Raw genomic sequence first — 13,418 nt, 5'->3', positions numbered from 1 at the left:
ATAATGAAGAACATTTTCAGATGAATGCGGATGTACACAGTGTTAACACAAGACACAAACACTGTCTTCATAAACCAATTGCTAACCTCTCATGCTTTCAGAAAAGCGCATATTATGATGGGATCAACATTTTTAATAACTGCCATGTGATCTCAAAGGTCTTATGAATGAAAAGGCATGATTCAAAATAGCACTGAAACGATACTTAAATACACATTCATTCTACTCTGTTGATGCATACATATTGTCTAGAAAATAACTTATGTATCTTTAAATGGCCTTGTGTGTAGTCACTGTGTATTCTTGGTTTCTCTTGTGTCACAACTCCATTGGGACTGTACATATGTTTTGTATTTACATGACATATTCCACATCCTACAGTCATTTTGACTAACTTTGGATCCATGTAATGCAATGTAATTCAGAATTACTGATACATATAAAATGAGTAACTATGGGAAGCTATAGACAATAAATAATGGGTTCTAAAAGTCTTACGTTTAATCTTCAGAACAGATAATCGGCACTCTAATAATCAGTAGTCTACTGTATGTCATACTTACATATAATTAAATGTTGCATCACCTTCTCTCTTTACAGTGATATGGACACTTTAATCCATCTACTTAAAGGTAGCTTAGGATCTGGAATTTTGGCCATGCCAATGGCCTTCATGAATGCTGGTCTGGCGTTCGGTGTGGTGGCTACCTTTGCAATTGGATTCATCTGTACATATTGTGTACATATTCTGGTAAGTATAGTGTCAAAGACATTTATCTGAATAAATGACCAAGAGCCTCCCTGTTTTTATAGGGTAAATACATTTGCCCATCATATAATATATATTGTAAGCTTTATAGACTACATCCTGTTGTGTGTATAATATTTGATTTTTATTTCTATTATAACTGTCAACAGAACACAATGAGTGGTATGTAAGTAAATATCTTCAATGGAGATAGTAGATATTTGTAATAAAATCTACTGTCTCCATTGAAGGTATTTCCATACCACTTGTTGTGCTGTGTTGATGGTTATATTGTTTTCCTAGTCATTATGGAGTTGGCGACATGTTCCAGCATAAACTTATCATATTCATATTGGTTCCAGAAATCCACATTTTGCAATACAGCCTCCAGATATAGAACAAGTCAAATTATTTGTATAAAAGTCAGCAATACTATAATATTTAACTACATACACAAATTGTGTACATGTCCAACATACCATATAAAACAAAATAAAAAGTTTAAGACAACATAAATTCCCCAACAGAGTAACCAATTCAATCCATTTCACATCAGTCAGTCAACCAATCCATTCTTCCTTCCTCGTCAAATCACTGTCATAGGAAAACGTTCCATACACATTAAACATACAATAGTTCAATTTCTATAATTAAAAATAAAAACCCCCCTTTCACAAACATACCATCTTTAATTTAACATATATTCCTCTACAGAATAAAACTTATGTTGTACCAAATATGACTTCATTACTTTTTTAAACTGTCTCATTTTTTCTATCTAATTTTATTTGGTATTTTATTGTATAATTTTATTCCCATGTTCTAGCCCACAATTGCCTGAACACATTCGTGAGTTTTATGTAATTAGGAGGTCTGCATCTAGCAATATAATGCAGTACCTCAGTGGATCCAGTGATGTGTCCATTATAACCTTCTGTATACAGTACATAGAAAAACTTTTGTAAGCATGGGCTTTATCACTGTCATTTGTGTAATTTTGGGTTACCATAGCAACACGTTATAGACTGTTAACATGCTGCATAAACTTAAGTTATGTAGTAGGTCAAAAGGAACTAGGCAGTCATTTGTTTCAGTGTACTAACAATACTTTGATGTAGATATGTAAAGTGTTGTGTACTAAATAAAGGAGACTATCATAGATTATTTGTGTGTGTTATTCATGGGGATTGCATTTAATATTGGGCTCGATGCATCATTTGAAAACATGCAAGTCTCTAAAGGAGTACAGCTGAAAGCAAGGGACGCTAATAGTTTGAAAACTTATGCAGCAAATAGTGAGACATTCTACTGAATGCTTAAGGGCGTTACATTGATTACACTTTAAAACTCTTCTTATATATAAAATGACTACAAATTAAAGAGTTAATTAATTATTAATGAAACTCATGCACAGAATTAGCATGTGTGCAAGTAACTTGACATAAAGCATTGTGGTATTACTTTTGATTAAGCTGTTGAACTATTGTTCGTTTATTCGTGGATTTACCAGTGAAAGATTTTTTGTTTATGTGCGTGTTGGTTATGTTGTGGGTATAACAAATGATGTTGGCTGGATTATATGTATATGTTATATGCTGCCTGGTTATTGATGTGTACCGGGAAGTACCCCATTTAAGATTGATTATTAGTGATAATTATTTTCCATATTTTTAGGTCAAATGTTCGCATGTAATATGCAGACGGATACAAGTTCCATCGCTAGGGTTTGCAGAATTGGCTGAGGCAGCTTTCCTAGCAGGGCCGCAGGCGGTACATAAATTTTCAGGATTGGCAAGGTAAGTCCATTAATACGTACACTCTGATAATCTGATATCTCCCTGCAGATTGTTGATCCATGTGAGTCTAATCTGAGAGTTACCGTCACATTGTTGATCAATTTGTATCCAATTTGAGAGCTTCCTGCACATTGTTGATCCACATTAGTCAAATTTGGGAGCTTCCTGCACATTGTTGATCTGCGTGTCTCCAATTTGGGAGCTTCCTGCAAATTGTTGATCCACATGAATCCAATTTGGGAGCTTCCTGCACATTGTTGATCCACATTAGTCAAATTTGGGAGCTTCCTGCACATTGTTGATCTGCGTGTCTCCAATTTGGGAGCTTCCTGCAAATTGTTGATCCACATGAATCCAATTTGGGAGCTTCCTGCAAATTGTTGATCCACATTAGTCAAATTTGGGAGCTTCCTGCAAATTATTGATCTGGTCTCCTCTAGTTCTGTGATGTGTGTGGTTTACACCTTTTTAACAGTTTAAAATACATTTTTGTTTTCGTTCTGTTCAAACATCCCCCATGCTGTTACATAGCATTCTTTTGACGGGCTTTCACCCAATCTTCAGAAGAAACAGAACATACTGTAATAAAGCTGCATTTATTATGCAGCCCAGCCAAGTGTATTTTGTCATTTCACTCGTAAATTAATTTCACTTTAAATATTCACTGCCATAGAAATCTGAGGTCTTTGTACAAGAATTTTATAAACAGTTCAGAAGTCCAGACTGCCAATATAAGACTTCTTAAAATGTTCAGGTAAGTCTTTCACAGAAAACACTGATTAATAAATTTGTTTTTGTTTGCAGGGCGCTGATAAACTTGTTCCTTGTTGTGGATCTGTTAGGCTGCTGTTGTGTGTACATAGTATTTGTTGCAACAAACATTAAACAGGTGAGAAGCTGGAAATTGTACATTATTATGAATGTGTAGTGTGTGAACCTTGAGCCTGTGAACACAGAACGTGTAATCTTGGTATAGTTATAAGGTTCCCATTCTTCTGTACTTGGCCTGTTTTTGACTACTCAAATAAACTGTAGACATATGTGGTAGAGTCATTAAGTTCGTGGATTGTGGTTTTATCACATCATATTACAAGGTACTCACATACACTTGCACAGATCCACATCGGCCCTCAAAATAGTTGCCATTGGCCGCTATGCAAGCCTGCCAACGTTGATATAGCTGTCAAAAACATTGCTGAGACATATTGGAAGCAAATCTCCGTACGACGCTTTGCGGCCATTCCACCAACTTATTGACTGTTGTAGTATATATCCTGTCACTTTATTTCATATTATTTTATTCTGGGCTATAATTCTCATAACCTGGAGCTGAAATATGAAGGAACACTGTTCCCAGTATACCATAGGTGTTTAGGTTATGGTCCTTTGTGCTATTGCATCATGTAGTCTTGAAGGTGGGTACCAACATATTGGTGGTTACAGGTTCTTCTAAATTGGTGGTGCTTAATTTGCCAGCCTTCAGGGCATCACATACCAGATAACCATAGCTTTTCACTTTTGTTTCAATAATGAGAGAATGATTCAAGGAAAATTTTATCTAAAAATAATAATTTATTTTATAATGTCGCATCCTGCTTGTTTACACTTAACAAATGAATGTTGCATACTGTCATACAAACCTTATTTCTACAGATGTAGTCACTACATGTTTCTGCAGTAAATAAATATCATTAAAATTGTACAGAAAGTGTACAGAAGTTTGAATTTTTAAGTGTTAATCCATCCTGGGGTTGACTCAGCCTCTAACAGAAAGGGCAGCCAGCACATTAGGCTGACAACCTCACCTCCATCTGTGAGCTGATTGTCTAGAAAATGAGTCTTGATGTCCCACAACCCTATGGGCCTCCACCGCCTGTTACAGGGACAGCTTTACTTTTTTTTCATTGTTATTATGTCCAGTCAGTGATTCAAGTGGCATCCATCCTGAACTGTGTAAATTGAATACTGATATTAAACAGATATTAAAATGATGTAGTGCAGCAAGATCAATGGTGTTTATTGAGATCTACTGAGATACATACATAGCCATTGTTATTTTAATACCGCTGATAGTGTCTGTTTTTATGTACTTAATTTTTTTGTAAATATTTAATTCCCTTAATGTCCAATTTTATGCGATTCAAGTTAGAGCTGGCTTGAAACACCAATTTGGCATAATTACATTTACAGATTTGTGTTCATCAACAGTTTTGTGGTTTTTGTATAATTTGTGTGTGTACCTGCCTGACAATGGCCATTTAGTGACTGAAACTTCACGTGATGACTGCATCGGCAAAACTGAAGCCTGTGGAAGGGTGTAAAGTATTCCCTAACCATCCTTCATTATGATATGAAGGCAGAGCCGGTACCCCTGTATGTAGCACAGGTTAGGTTCAGTACAAAATATGGATTGTGCAGCTATGGCTGTAAATTTACCAGCTGTAAGACTGAACCAACTCTGTTACCAATGTGTAACTCTGCTTACAGGTTGTGGATCATTATGCAGATAGTAAGATAGACTTAAGGCTCTACATGGTAATGCTGGCATTACCACTCGTTCTTCTCAACATGATCCGTAATCTGAAGTGGCTTGCACCATTCTCCATGATCGCCAACTTGCTTATGGCAACTGGTGTTGGCATCACTTTTTACTATGTGTTTATCGATCTTCCAAGTATTGATCACAGGCCTAATTTCACTTCGCTTCATCAGCTTCCACTCTTCTTTGGAACAGCCATCTTCGCATTGGAAGGAATTGGAGTGGTAAGAAAACAAACAAACCTACTGGCTGACTAACTCTATGAAGCAAGCGGCCTCCGTAGTCTAGAGGTAATGTTCCCACCTCATGACTCGTAGTACGCGGGATCAAACCCAGCGGAGGTTGTGGAATTTTTAAGAGCGGAAAAATTCGGGGAACAAGTCCTCTGGGAGGGACTTTAAGCCGTGGGTCCCATGTCGTAGCTTTACGGCATGTAAAAGAAACTCATATCTCCTAAGGAGATCACTGAGCCAAATTGAAGGACATTTCCCGCCCAACAGTAGTCTCTAACGCCTCTGATAGATGGGGGAAGCATTATAGATACCGCTAAGCCAGTAGAGGCCGAACTCGCTGGCTTGGTTGGGACTGATATTAAGCAGAAGGATCAGTAGGGTATAGAGACTGGTAGAATATCATAGAGGGAAGCACAATGGACCAGTACTGGTCTAAGTGCATGGGGAAACCCACCCTCTCCAATAACTACCTAACTAACTAACTAACTAACTCTATGAAGCACAGTATACACAATATGCTAATTTATTTAGGTTAATTTTTTCTCAGCAGAATGTAGAATAACAACATGGCTACCATGTAAAAGTTTTCTATGCTTTCGGTTTGAAGGCAGTAAATAATGAAGAATTTGAGATGACTGTCCACATTCTTGATGTCATTAGCAACAGTATTCATATCTTTGTTACACCTTTGTCCATTTATGGATAAGAATGTATGGTGGATGCAGATTGGCTACTGACAATTGGAATCAATCTTTGTACAGGTGATGCCTTTGGAAAACAACATGAAGACCCCATCCCATTTCATTGGCTGCCCTGGAGTTCTTAACATTGGAATGGCTATAGTAGTGATGCTGTACACTGGAGTAGGCTTCTTTGGTTTCCTTCAGTATGGTGATGACACAAAAGGAAGCATAACTCTTAACCTTCCTGTCACTGAAGTGTGAGTGTTGTTGATTTACTGTTGCTTAATCAGCCAACGATTTTGCTTATTGTTAAGTAGAACCTACAGATTTATGGTTTTCCTTTTTCATATTCAGTAACCCCCATCATTGAGCTCTGTTCCAAATGTTCTACATTGTTATTGACCAGCAACAGAAATACTTGTTAGTCTGTGTGTGTGTAAGTGCTATGGTCACTAGTAATACAAGTACCTGCACTAATAAATGGCACAGCTGCAACCTATGCACATACTTGCTTAGACAGGTTAGTAAATGAGGAACCACACATAATGCAAATAATTGTGTAATCAGTGCGTTAGTACGTGGTACAACCACAAGTAATGCAAATATTTGCATAGTCATGGTATGACTACAAGTAATGCAAATACTTGCTTACTCAGTGCATTTCTAAGTGGGATAACCTTTCACATTTACACAGAGAGGTACAGTCATTTCTTTATGGCATTGTTACAGACTGTTCATAGAATAAGATGCCAGCTAATGGATGACTTTTTCTGATAAGATGGCAGTATGCTGCTGCATGGATTAAGTACCTGACGAAAACTGAATCATCTAACATTCTAGCAACAAGTATTATGTTTTTGGACATTATCCATCATTCTGTCTATTTTCTAAAAAACTGTCCTGTTTATTTTTCAAAACAACGTTTCGGAGACTGGATTCTCTCTGTCCTGGTTAGAAGTACAGACTTGCGCATGTCTGTTCATGTGACCACTCAGCTATGGGCGTTCATTGGGTTTGTGGCATCAACCATAGTTAGTTACAGTGCCGAAAAATAGTTATGGGTATCTTGAGCAGGACAGTGCACTGTTAAACATAATCAAAATTCATTGATGAATATGGGATCTTTTCAGTAAAGAATAGTCAGTAGAGGACTGTGGCAGTCACATTGCTCGAATCTGGATATGTATGGCTTATATTTATGGTGAAACTTGAAGCAAAATATCTCAGGATATTCTAGAAATCACAGATGACCTACAGTGCCTCATGTTAGAGGGAAATGTGCTCAGATACTGGACACCATTTTCAGCAGTTGTAATATCAAGTAGTGTCCTTGCTGAAAAAAATATATTTCAAGCATAAAACACGACACCTCATTAGATCCACATGGCATGTCTTGGAGTCTTATCGGAAAGAAGCCCTCTACTAGCTATCATCCTACTCTGTGGATTGCACCAATAAAGACGCAAGGAAAGAAATGAGCATCTCTGTATATACTCGTATTTTAATGTGTGTCAGTGGAACACAAGCACCAAAACATGTCACTACAATTTAATATGGTCTGAAAACTACATTAATGTAGTAAGTAAGTAAAGGTATCCCTGTAACAGGTTGTGGAGGCTCATAGGGTTGTGAGATGTTGAGGTTCCCACATTTTCTAGACAATCGGCTCATAGATGGTAGTAAGGTTGTCAGCCTTCCACCCTGGCCGCCCTTTACGCCCAGGAAGATTCCTGGTACTCATTTCTGTTAGAGGCTGAGTCAACCCCAGGGCCACAATGCGGCTGGAAGGATTAGATCAATTGAAAAAATCCACATCATCGGGATTCAATCCTGCGACCTTCCATCTTGTAGCACAGTGCTTCAACCAACTACGCTACTGCATGCCCCCACATTAATGTAGACAGAAGAATAATCATATTTCGCACAGAGAGAGAACATAATGATATGCTAAAATTAAAGTGGCAGAGGGTCAGCGTACCAGTGTGGCATGGCAGTAGTGACAGAGTTATAATTCATTTGTACATTTTGCAGTGAGACTGGTTACTCATTAATTTGGAATGTTGACTGCACTGACTGTGTATTAATGACAGAGTGTGGGTGTAACACAAGTGAGATGTCCATGTTCATGTTTCAGCCTGGCACAGTCTGTCAAGGTGATGATTGCAGTTGCCATCTTCCTTACATATGGACTGCAGTTCTATGTACCAATGGAAATCATTTGGAAGTCCATTGGTCATAGGTTTGGAGCACACAAAATTGCAGCAGAGTATGTTGTCAGGGCCCTTCTTGTAATTGCAACAGGTGAGTGTCAGTTGTTGAGCCTACCTACTTTCTTGCTGTGAGTTAGTTTCATTTTTAGGGCATCAAACTGTTCAGTAGGAAAAGTGTAAGGATTTTCTTCCTTCTTTGCTAGCATCACTTTCCAGTTTCATATGGCTTGATGAATGAGAAGTGTCCAATATGTTCCTCTCTTGTTACAGTCTTCCCATTGCAGTTTCTTGTTATTCCTTTTTCCTTTCTTGATGTCTTTCAGTGCATTTGAATTGTCTTCCTTGTTGAAGGGGATCATCGCATAGGAATGTTTCTCTCTAAATTTGGATTCTAAAGCCCTTCTAAGTATCACTGTTTTATCCAGTCATTTTACATGACAAAACCATTGTAACAGTATATGTTCTATCTATATTAACAAATTTTGAACCTAAAACTTCTTTTATAAGAATTTAATTTCTATCTATTCCTTCTTGTTCTGGCTGAATATTTCTAAAAATTTCATATTCATTACTTGCATGTTCTTTTTATTTCTCTTTATAAGGCCCATGTTTTGAAATTATATGTTAATATTGGTTTAAAATGCACTTTGTGGTCAATGTTTTGCAATGTTTTGGGATCTCTGTGTTCTGTAATATTTCTTTTATAATTTGATAAAATTCAGAACTTTTATATTGTTTTGTGATATAAATTATTATAAGTCTTTCAGTCATGTTTCATTACACCCAGCCCAAGTATGGTCACAAAATAATGTAGAAACAGATTATATGATTGTGAGAGGACATACTTTGGGAGTCTGAATCCCTCTGTCAGTATAATGACTAGCCATGGACTGGATTACCATTGGGACCCAATCTCTGACAGGGGCAAAAGAGATTTTCTTCTGTAGAGCATCCAGACTGGCCCTGAGGCCCACCCTCCTTTCTATTCAATGGGAGCCAGGGACTCCATCTTGGGAGAAAACAAGGTGGAACATGAAGCTGACCATTAGCCTCCATCCAGTGTTGATGTTAAGAATGCATGGAGCCTTATTTCCACTTCTCCTTATGTCTTCATGGTCTGGTGCTTGATTAGGCACAAGGACCAGCATAATGTGACAATGAACCTAGCCTGTGGCACTTGATTTTAGGGGCAGCACATTTTATAAACCTTGAAAATTAATGTATGTTACTTCTATGTTCATATCATGATCATTAATTGGCAGTCATCTATACGTGTTATGTACAAATATAATTAAGTTGTTTTCAGAATCATGACACTGACGGCAGTATTTATCAGTGTCTGAAAATGTAAATGTAAAGTTGTCCCAGGCCGGTCACGGTAGCCGAGCGGTCTAAGGCATGTACTGTCTTCTCTCGCTTGGAAACTGAGATTGTGGGTTCGAATCCCACTCAGGGCATGGATGTTTAGTTTGTGTGTGTGCGTTTTTCTGTGTTTGTGTACAGGTAGAGGCCTTGTGACGAGCTGATCACCCGCCCAAGGAGTCCTACCAAATGTGTAACATCAAGAAAAACCGAAGTGAACGGAGAAGTTCATGGAGGTAGGCCTAGGCCCACTGGGGCTGTAGTGCCAAGGGGAAAAAAAAAGTTGTCCCTGTGCTTGACTAATTGAGCACTATGCCATTAAGGTGTATGGAGGGAGTGGATGTATAGACCCACATTTTCTTGACCTCAGTGCTATTTGGAGGTGAGTGGTCAGCTTCACCTCCTGGCATCTTTGCCTATGGAGAAAGAGCACCTGGTACCGATTGGATAGGAGGCTGCGTGGGCCCCAGAGCCTGTGTGGATGCTGTGGAAAAGAGAAAATTCTTGACCCTATTGGGACTCGAGTTCTGAACCCTTGGTCATCCAGCCCGTAGGCAGTTGCTATAATGACTATGCTATCCCAGCTTCTAATGTCAATATAGTGTCAATAATTGTGGTGGAGTTTTTATTAAAGGGGAGAATTGAAATTTCTTCTCACCTGGGGGAACATTTGTGTTTGCATCAGCCGTGGCTCCTACTGGCCTCTGACCCTTTGCCCATTCACTATGCATCTGAAGCATTCAGAGATGTTGCTCGCTTGACCAATGTACTTTGAAATACAATCTGATAATGAATGAAATGAACTAATGTTTTTGTAAATATTTTTAACAAGTATTAACGTCTGTCAACAGTGGCCATAGCAGTAGCAATACCACAGTTGGGCCCATTCATTTCGTTAGTGGGTGCGGTCTGTTTGTCCACTCTCGGCCTCATGTTCCCAGCCATCATCGAACTTGTTACATATTGGGAATCACCAGGCATGGGGTCATGCTATTGGCGACTGTGGAAGAACTTCTTCATAATCCTGTTTGGAATCCTGGGCTTTATCACAGGAACAATAACAAGTATTGAAGAGATTGTAGCAGAATTTGGGGGCACTGAATGAATTGCAGCAGCGAAAGAGAAGAGAAGAGATGCAACAGAAAGGAGTAGTCCTGGAAGTCTGCTAAGCCACTGCTTTCTAGTTTAACTGGTTGCATGTGTAGGGCTTTCAGTTCGGCATGCAGGACTGTGGTATTCTGCATAGACTCAGGTTTTGCCTGCCAAATGGATCTGCTGACTAGTGTGTCCAGAACTTAGTAACATCATTACAACATGAATTTAACTAAAGATATGGCATGCCTAACTGATTAAAGATTTTAGAGATTGAAATCTGATGGTGAAGTTCATTTAAATCTTGTTGACATGAGTTAGAGCACTCAGTAGTATTGTTATCTAAAGGAATACACCTGAGATGTGAGAGAAAGTATCCTCGTCAAGCGAAGTAGACATTTTAAGAAAGATTAATACAAATTTGGAAGAAGATTGGAAGCCTTCCATTACCCTAGCAGTCTTTATTTCTCTCTTCGGTTATTGACGGTAAGAACAAATTTATCTATATATTTATATTTAAGAATGTGTGTTCCTTTAGACACGGTTTTTTATGGACTTCTCTGTATACACTTTCTGAACATTCTTAAATAGTTTGGACATAGAGTATGTGTTCCTTTGGAACGATGTTCTAATGTGAATGTAGTTTTCCATATGAACTTTCTGAACACACCTGCTTAGTGTGGTGTGAGTCTTCAGAGACTAGTTCCATGTGCTACTTGAATGAACTAGTGTTCATCATGTAAATAATACATGCCCTTGCCTTGTAGTGCTAAGTTTTAGTTAGCAAGGTTTCATCACTGACTACAGCAAGGTAATGCTTTGATTCGCTACAAAGTAGTGGTGAAGAAGATGCGGTTATGGTATTTCCTTGCTTCTCACAAGGATGATCCCAATCATAGCCATTTAGTGAGGATTTTTTCTCAGTGGTCAAGTTCCTGCATTGAGAACTAGCAGTTGTGTTGTCATAAAGGAGGCAGTGGTGCTAACTGAGGTAAGGTATGACCACACTTGAGTTACTTGTATGTTTAAAATGACGATAGAAATTCTGATTACAAAATTACAGTATCTACTGGTAATGTCCATTGTTTAACTATTATAAGTGGGTTATTTTTTGTAATAGAATTCTATACCATGATTGAATTAATTGTTTTATAAATGAAACAAGAATGTTGCCAAACTCAAAATAGTTATGTTCCTTATATTGCCTATAAGTGCCATTTTTATTCTGTAGAAAAAGCAAATATTGTGTACATGAGCACAGATGGCATAGCGATTTCATTGTAAGACAGATATTTAATCCCCACTTAAGTGGTTTATGTACCCCATGTTAACAACAAGATGCTCAGTGTGGAATACACGTGTGTACAATGTACATTACATTGTGAGGAAGCTGGATATATATTGTTATTTTTGTGATGTTAGTGTCAACAGTTCTGTCTTTAGTACTATTAAAGTTTTAAGCATAAAATTGTTCATGAATTAGAGGGAGGGAATTTACAAAAAAATATCTGATGTTGATTGTGTCAGAGATGTGCTACCAGCATCCCGAATCTTTTACTAATAACAGAATTCACTGTATATGTATTTAATTTTAGAATGAAACACAGATGTAATTTTTAATTTTATTAATTGTTTGCTTTTAAATTTAATTTGTGCTTCTTTATTACCTTATGTACATTAAAAAAGTCCATTTATTAGAATTTCTTATGTGCTGAAAATGGTGGGATGCTAAAAAATAAGCGGCATGTATTTCTTTGTTAATTTCTCAGTTCTCTCTCTTCCTTGAACAAATGAAAGAAGCTGGAATCTGTTCAAACAGTATGAGCATGTCTTTCCTCTTTGACTTGAGCAAATGTAAACCTAACCTAACAATGTAACCAAATCAAACCTAACCTGACCTTACCTACCCTAATTGAAGCTAACATAATAAAACAGTTATGGTTCATGTCCAGATGTTCAGCATATGTTAATTTTTTTATGTGCAGCTGTGCAAATAAAATGACCTTGAATGCGATCTTGGGCCCAGTGAACCAGTCACCCTAATTTACTCCCAACTCATATATGTGCCTACATATACTCTGACGGGCAATATGGATGCCTTTGATCAGATCCTTAATTATATCACTGTTCTGTATCCCCCTGAAGTTGTTTTACTATACATTATTAATGATATTGCTATAAAAAGAAAATATTTCTTCTTTCCAACATTTATATTATTTTAAGCATGTAAGAAATTCTAGGGAAGGGTTTAAGTTTTTTGGAGTACCGTGGATAATGAAAAAACTAGAGGCTTTATTTAATTATATCATGCTTGCATGTGAACAGTTTTATGTAATGCCAAATATACGACATGCTGCAAGATTCAGTGTTTCTGAAATTACAATGTAATTAACAATTGCTATAACAGGGGACCAGACCACCAAACACTAAACCCATCTCCGTGCTGTATAACTTCCTTAGTTGGTACAGCATCATAAAATAATAAGATGAAAAAAGAAACATTAGTTGCAAATATATGTAACTTGGTACAGTTTTTTCTCTTGTTGAAACCTCCGAAAGTTATTAATATTTTTGCTTGGATTTGTTAATTAACCTTACCTTGAATATAACCTAGTGCAGCCTGTAATATTGTAATACAGGACACCAATTCAGCATTGCAGTCTGAATCATTTGATAGCCCATGCAGTGTACTGTTATGAGGATATGAAGTTGTATGTTTTACTGTATTCATCTACACATCAAAATTAGTAATAGC

At 37.4% G+C, this 13,418-nt stretch overlaps 1 protein-coding gene across 1 annotated transcript in view; it reads left to right on the top strand.

Annotated features, from left to right (window-relative positions):
* Positions 1 to 12,677, top strand: part of LOC111871418 (proton-coupled amino acid transporter-like protein pathetic) — a 70,475-nt gene extending 57,798 nt beyond the window's left edge. The window contains exons 5-11 of the mRNA XM_023864517.2: positions 601 to 751; positions 2,423 to 2,544; positions 3,349 to 3,433; positions 5,032 to 5,307; positions 6,078 to 6,256; positions 8,134 to 8,300; positions 10,423 to 12,677. Of these exons, the coding sequence (XP_023720285.1) occupies positions 601 to 751; positions 2,423 to 2,544; positions 3,349 to 3,433; positions 5,032 to 5,307; positions 6,078 to 6,256; positions 8,134 to 8,300; positions 10,423 to 10,676 (1,234 nt within the window). The 3' untranslated portion in view covers positions 10,677 to 12,677. The remainder of the gene's footprint in view (positions 1 to 600; positions 752 to 2,422; positions 2,545 to 3,348; positions 3,434 to 5,031; positions 5,308 to 6,077; positions 6,257 to 8,133; positions 8,301 to 10,422) is intronic.
* Positions 12,678 to 13,418: the final 741 nt, after the last annotated feature.

The sequence above is a fragment of the Cryptotermes secundus genome, unplaced genomic scaffold (assembly GCF_002891405.2).
Source record: "Cryptotermes secundus unplaced genomic scaffold, Csec_1.0 scaffold261, whole genome shotgun sequence".
Lineage (NCBI taxonomy): Eukaryota > Metazoa > Arthropoda > Insecta > Blattodea > Kalotermitidae > Cryptotermes > Cryptotermes secundus.
The sequence above is the reverse complement of the archived record's forward strand: the minus strand, read 5'-3'. Positions and strand labels throughout refer to the sequence as shown.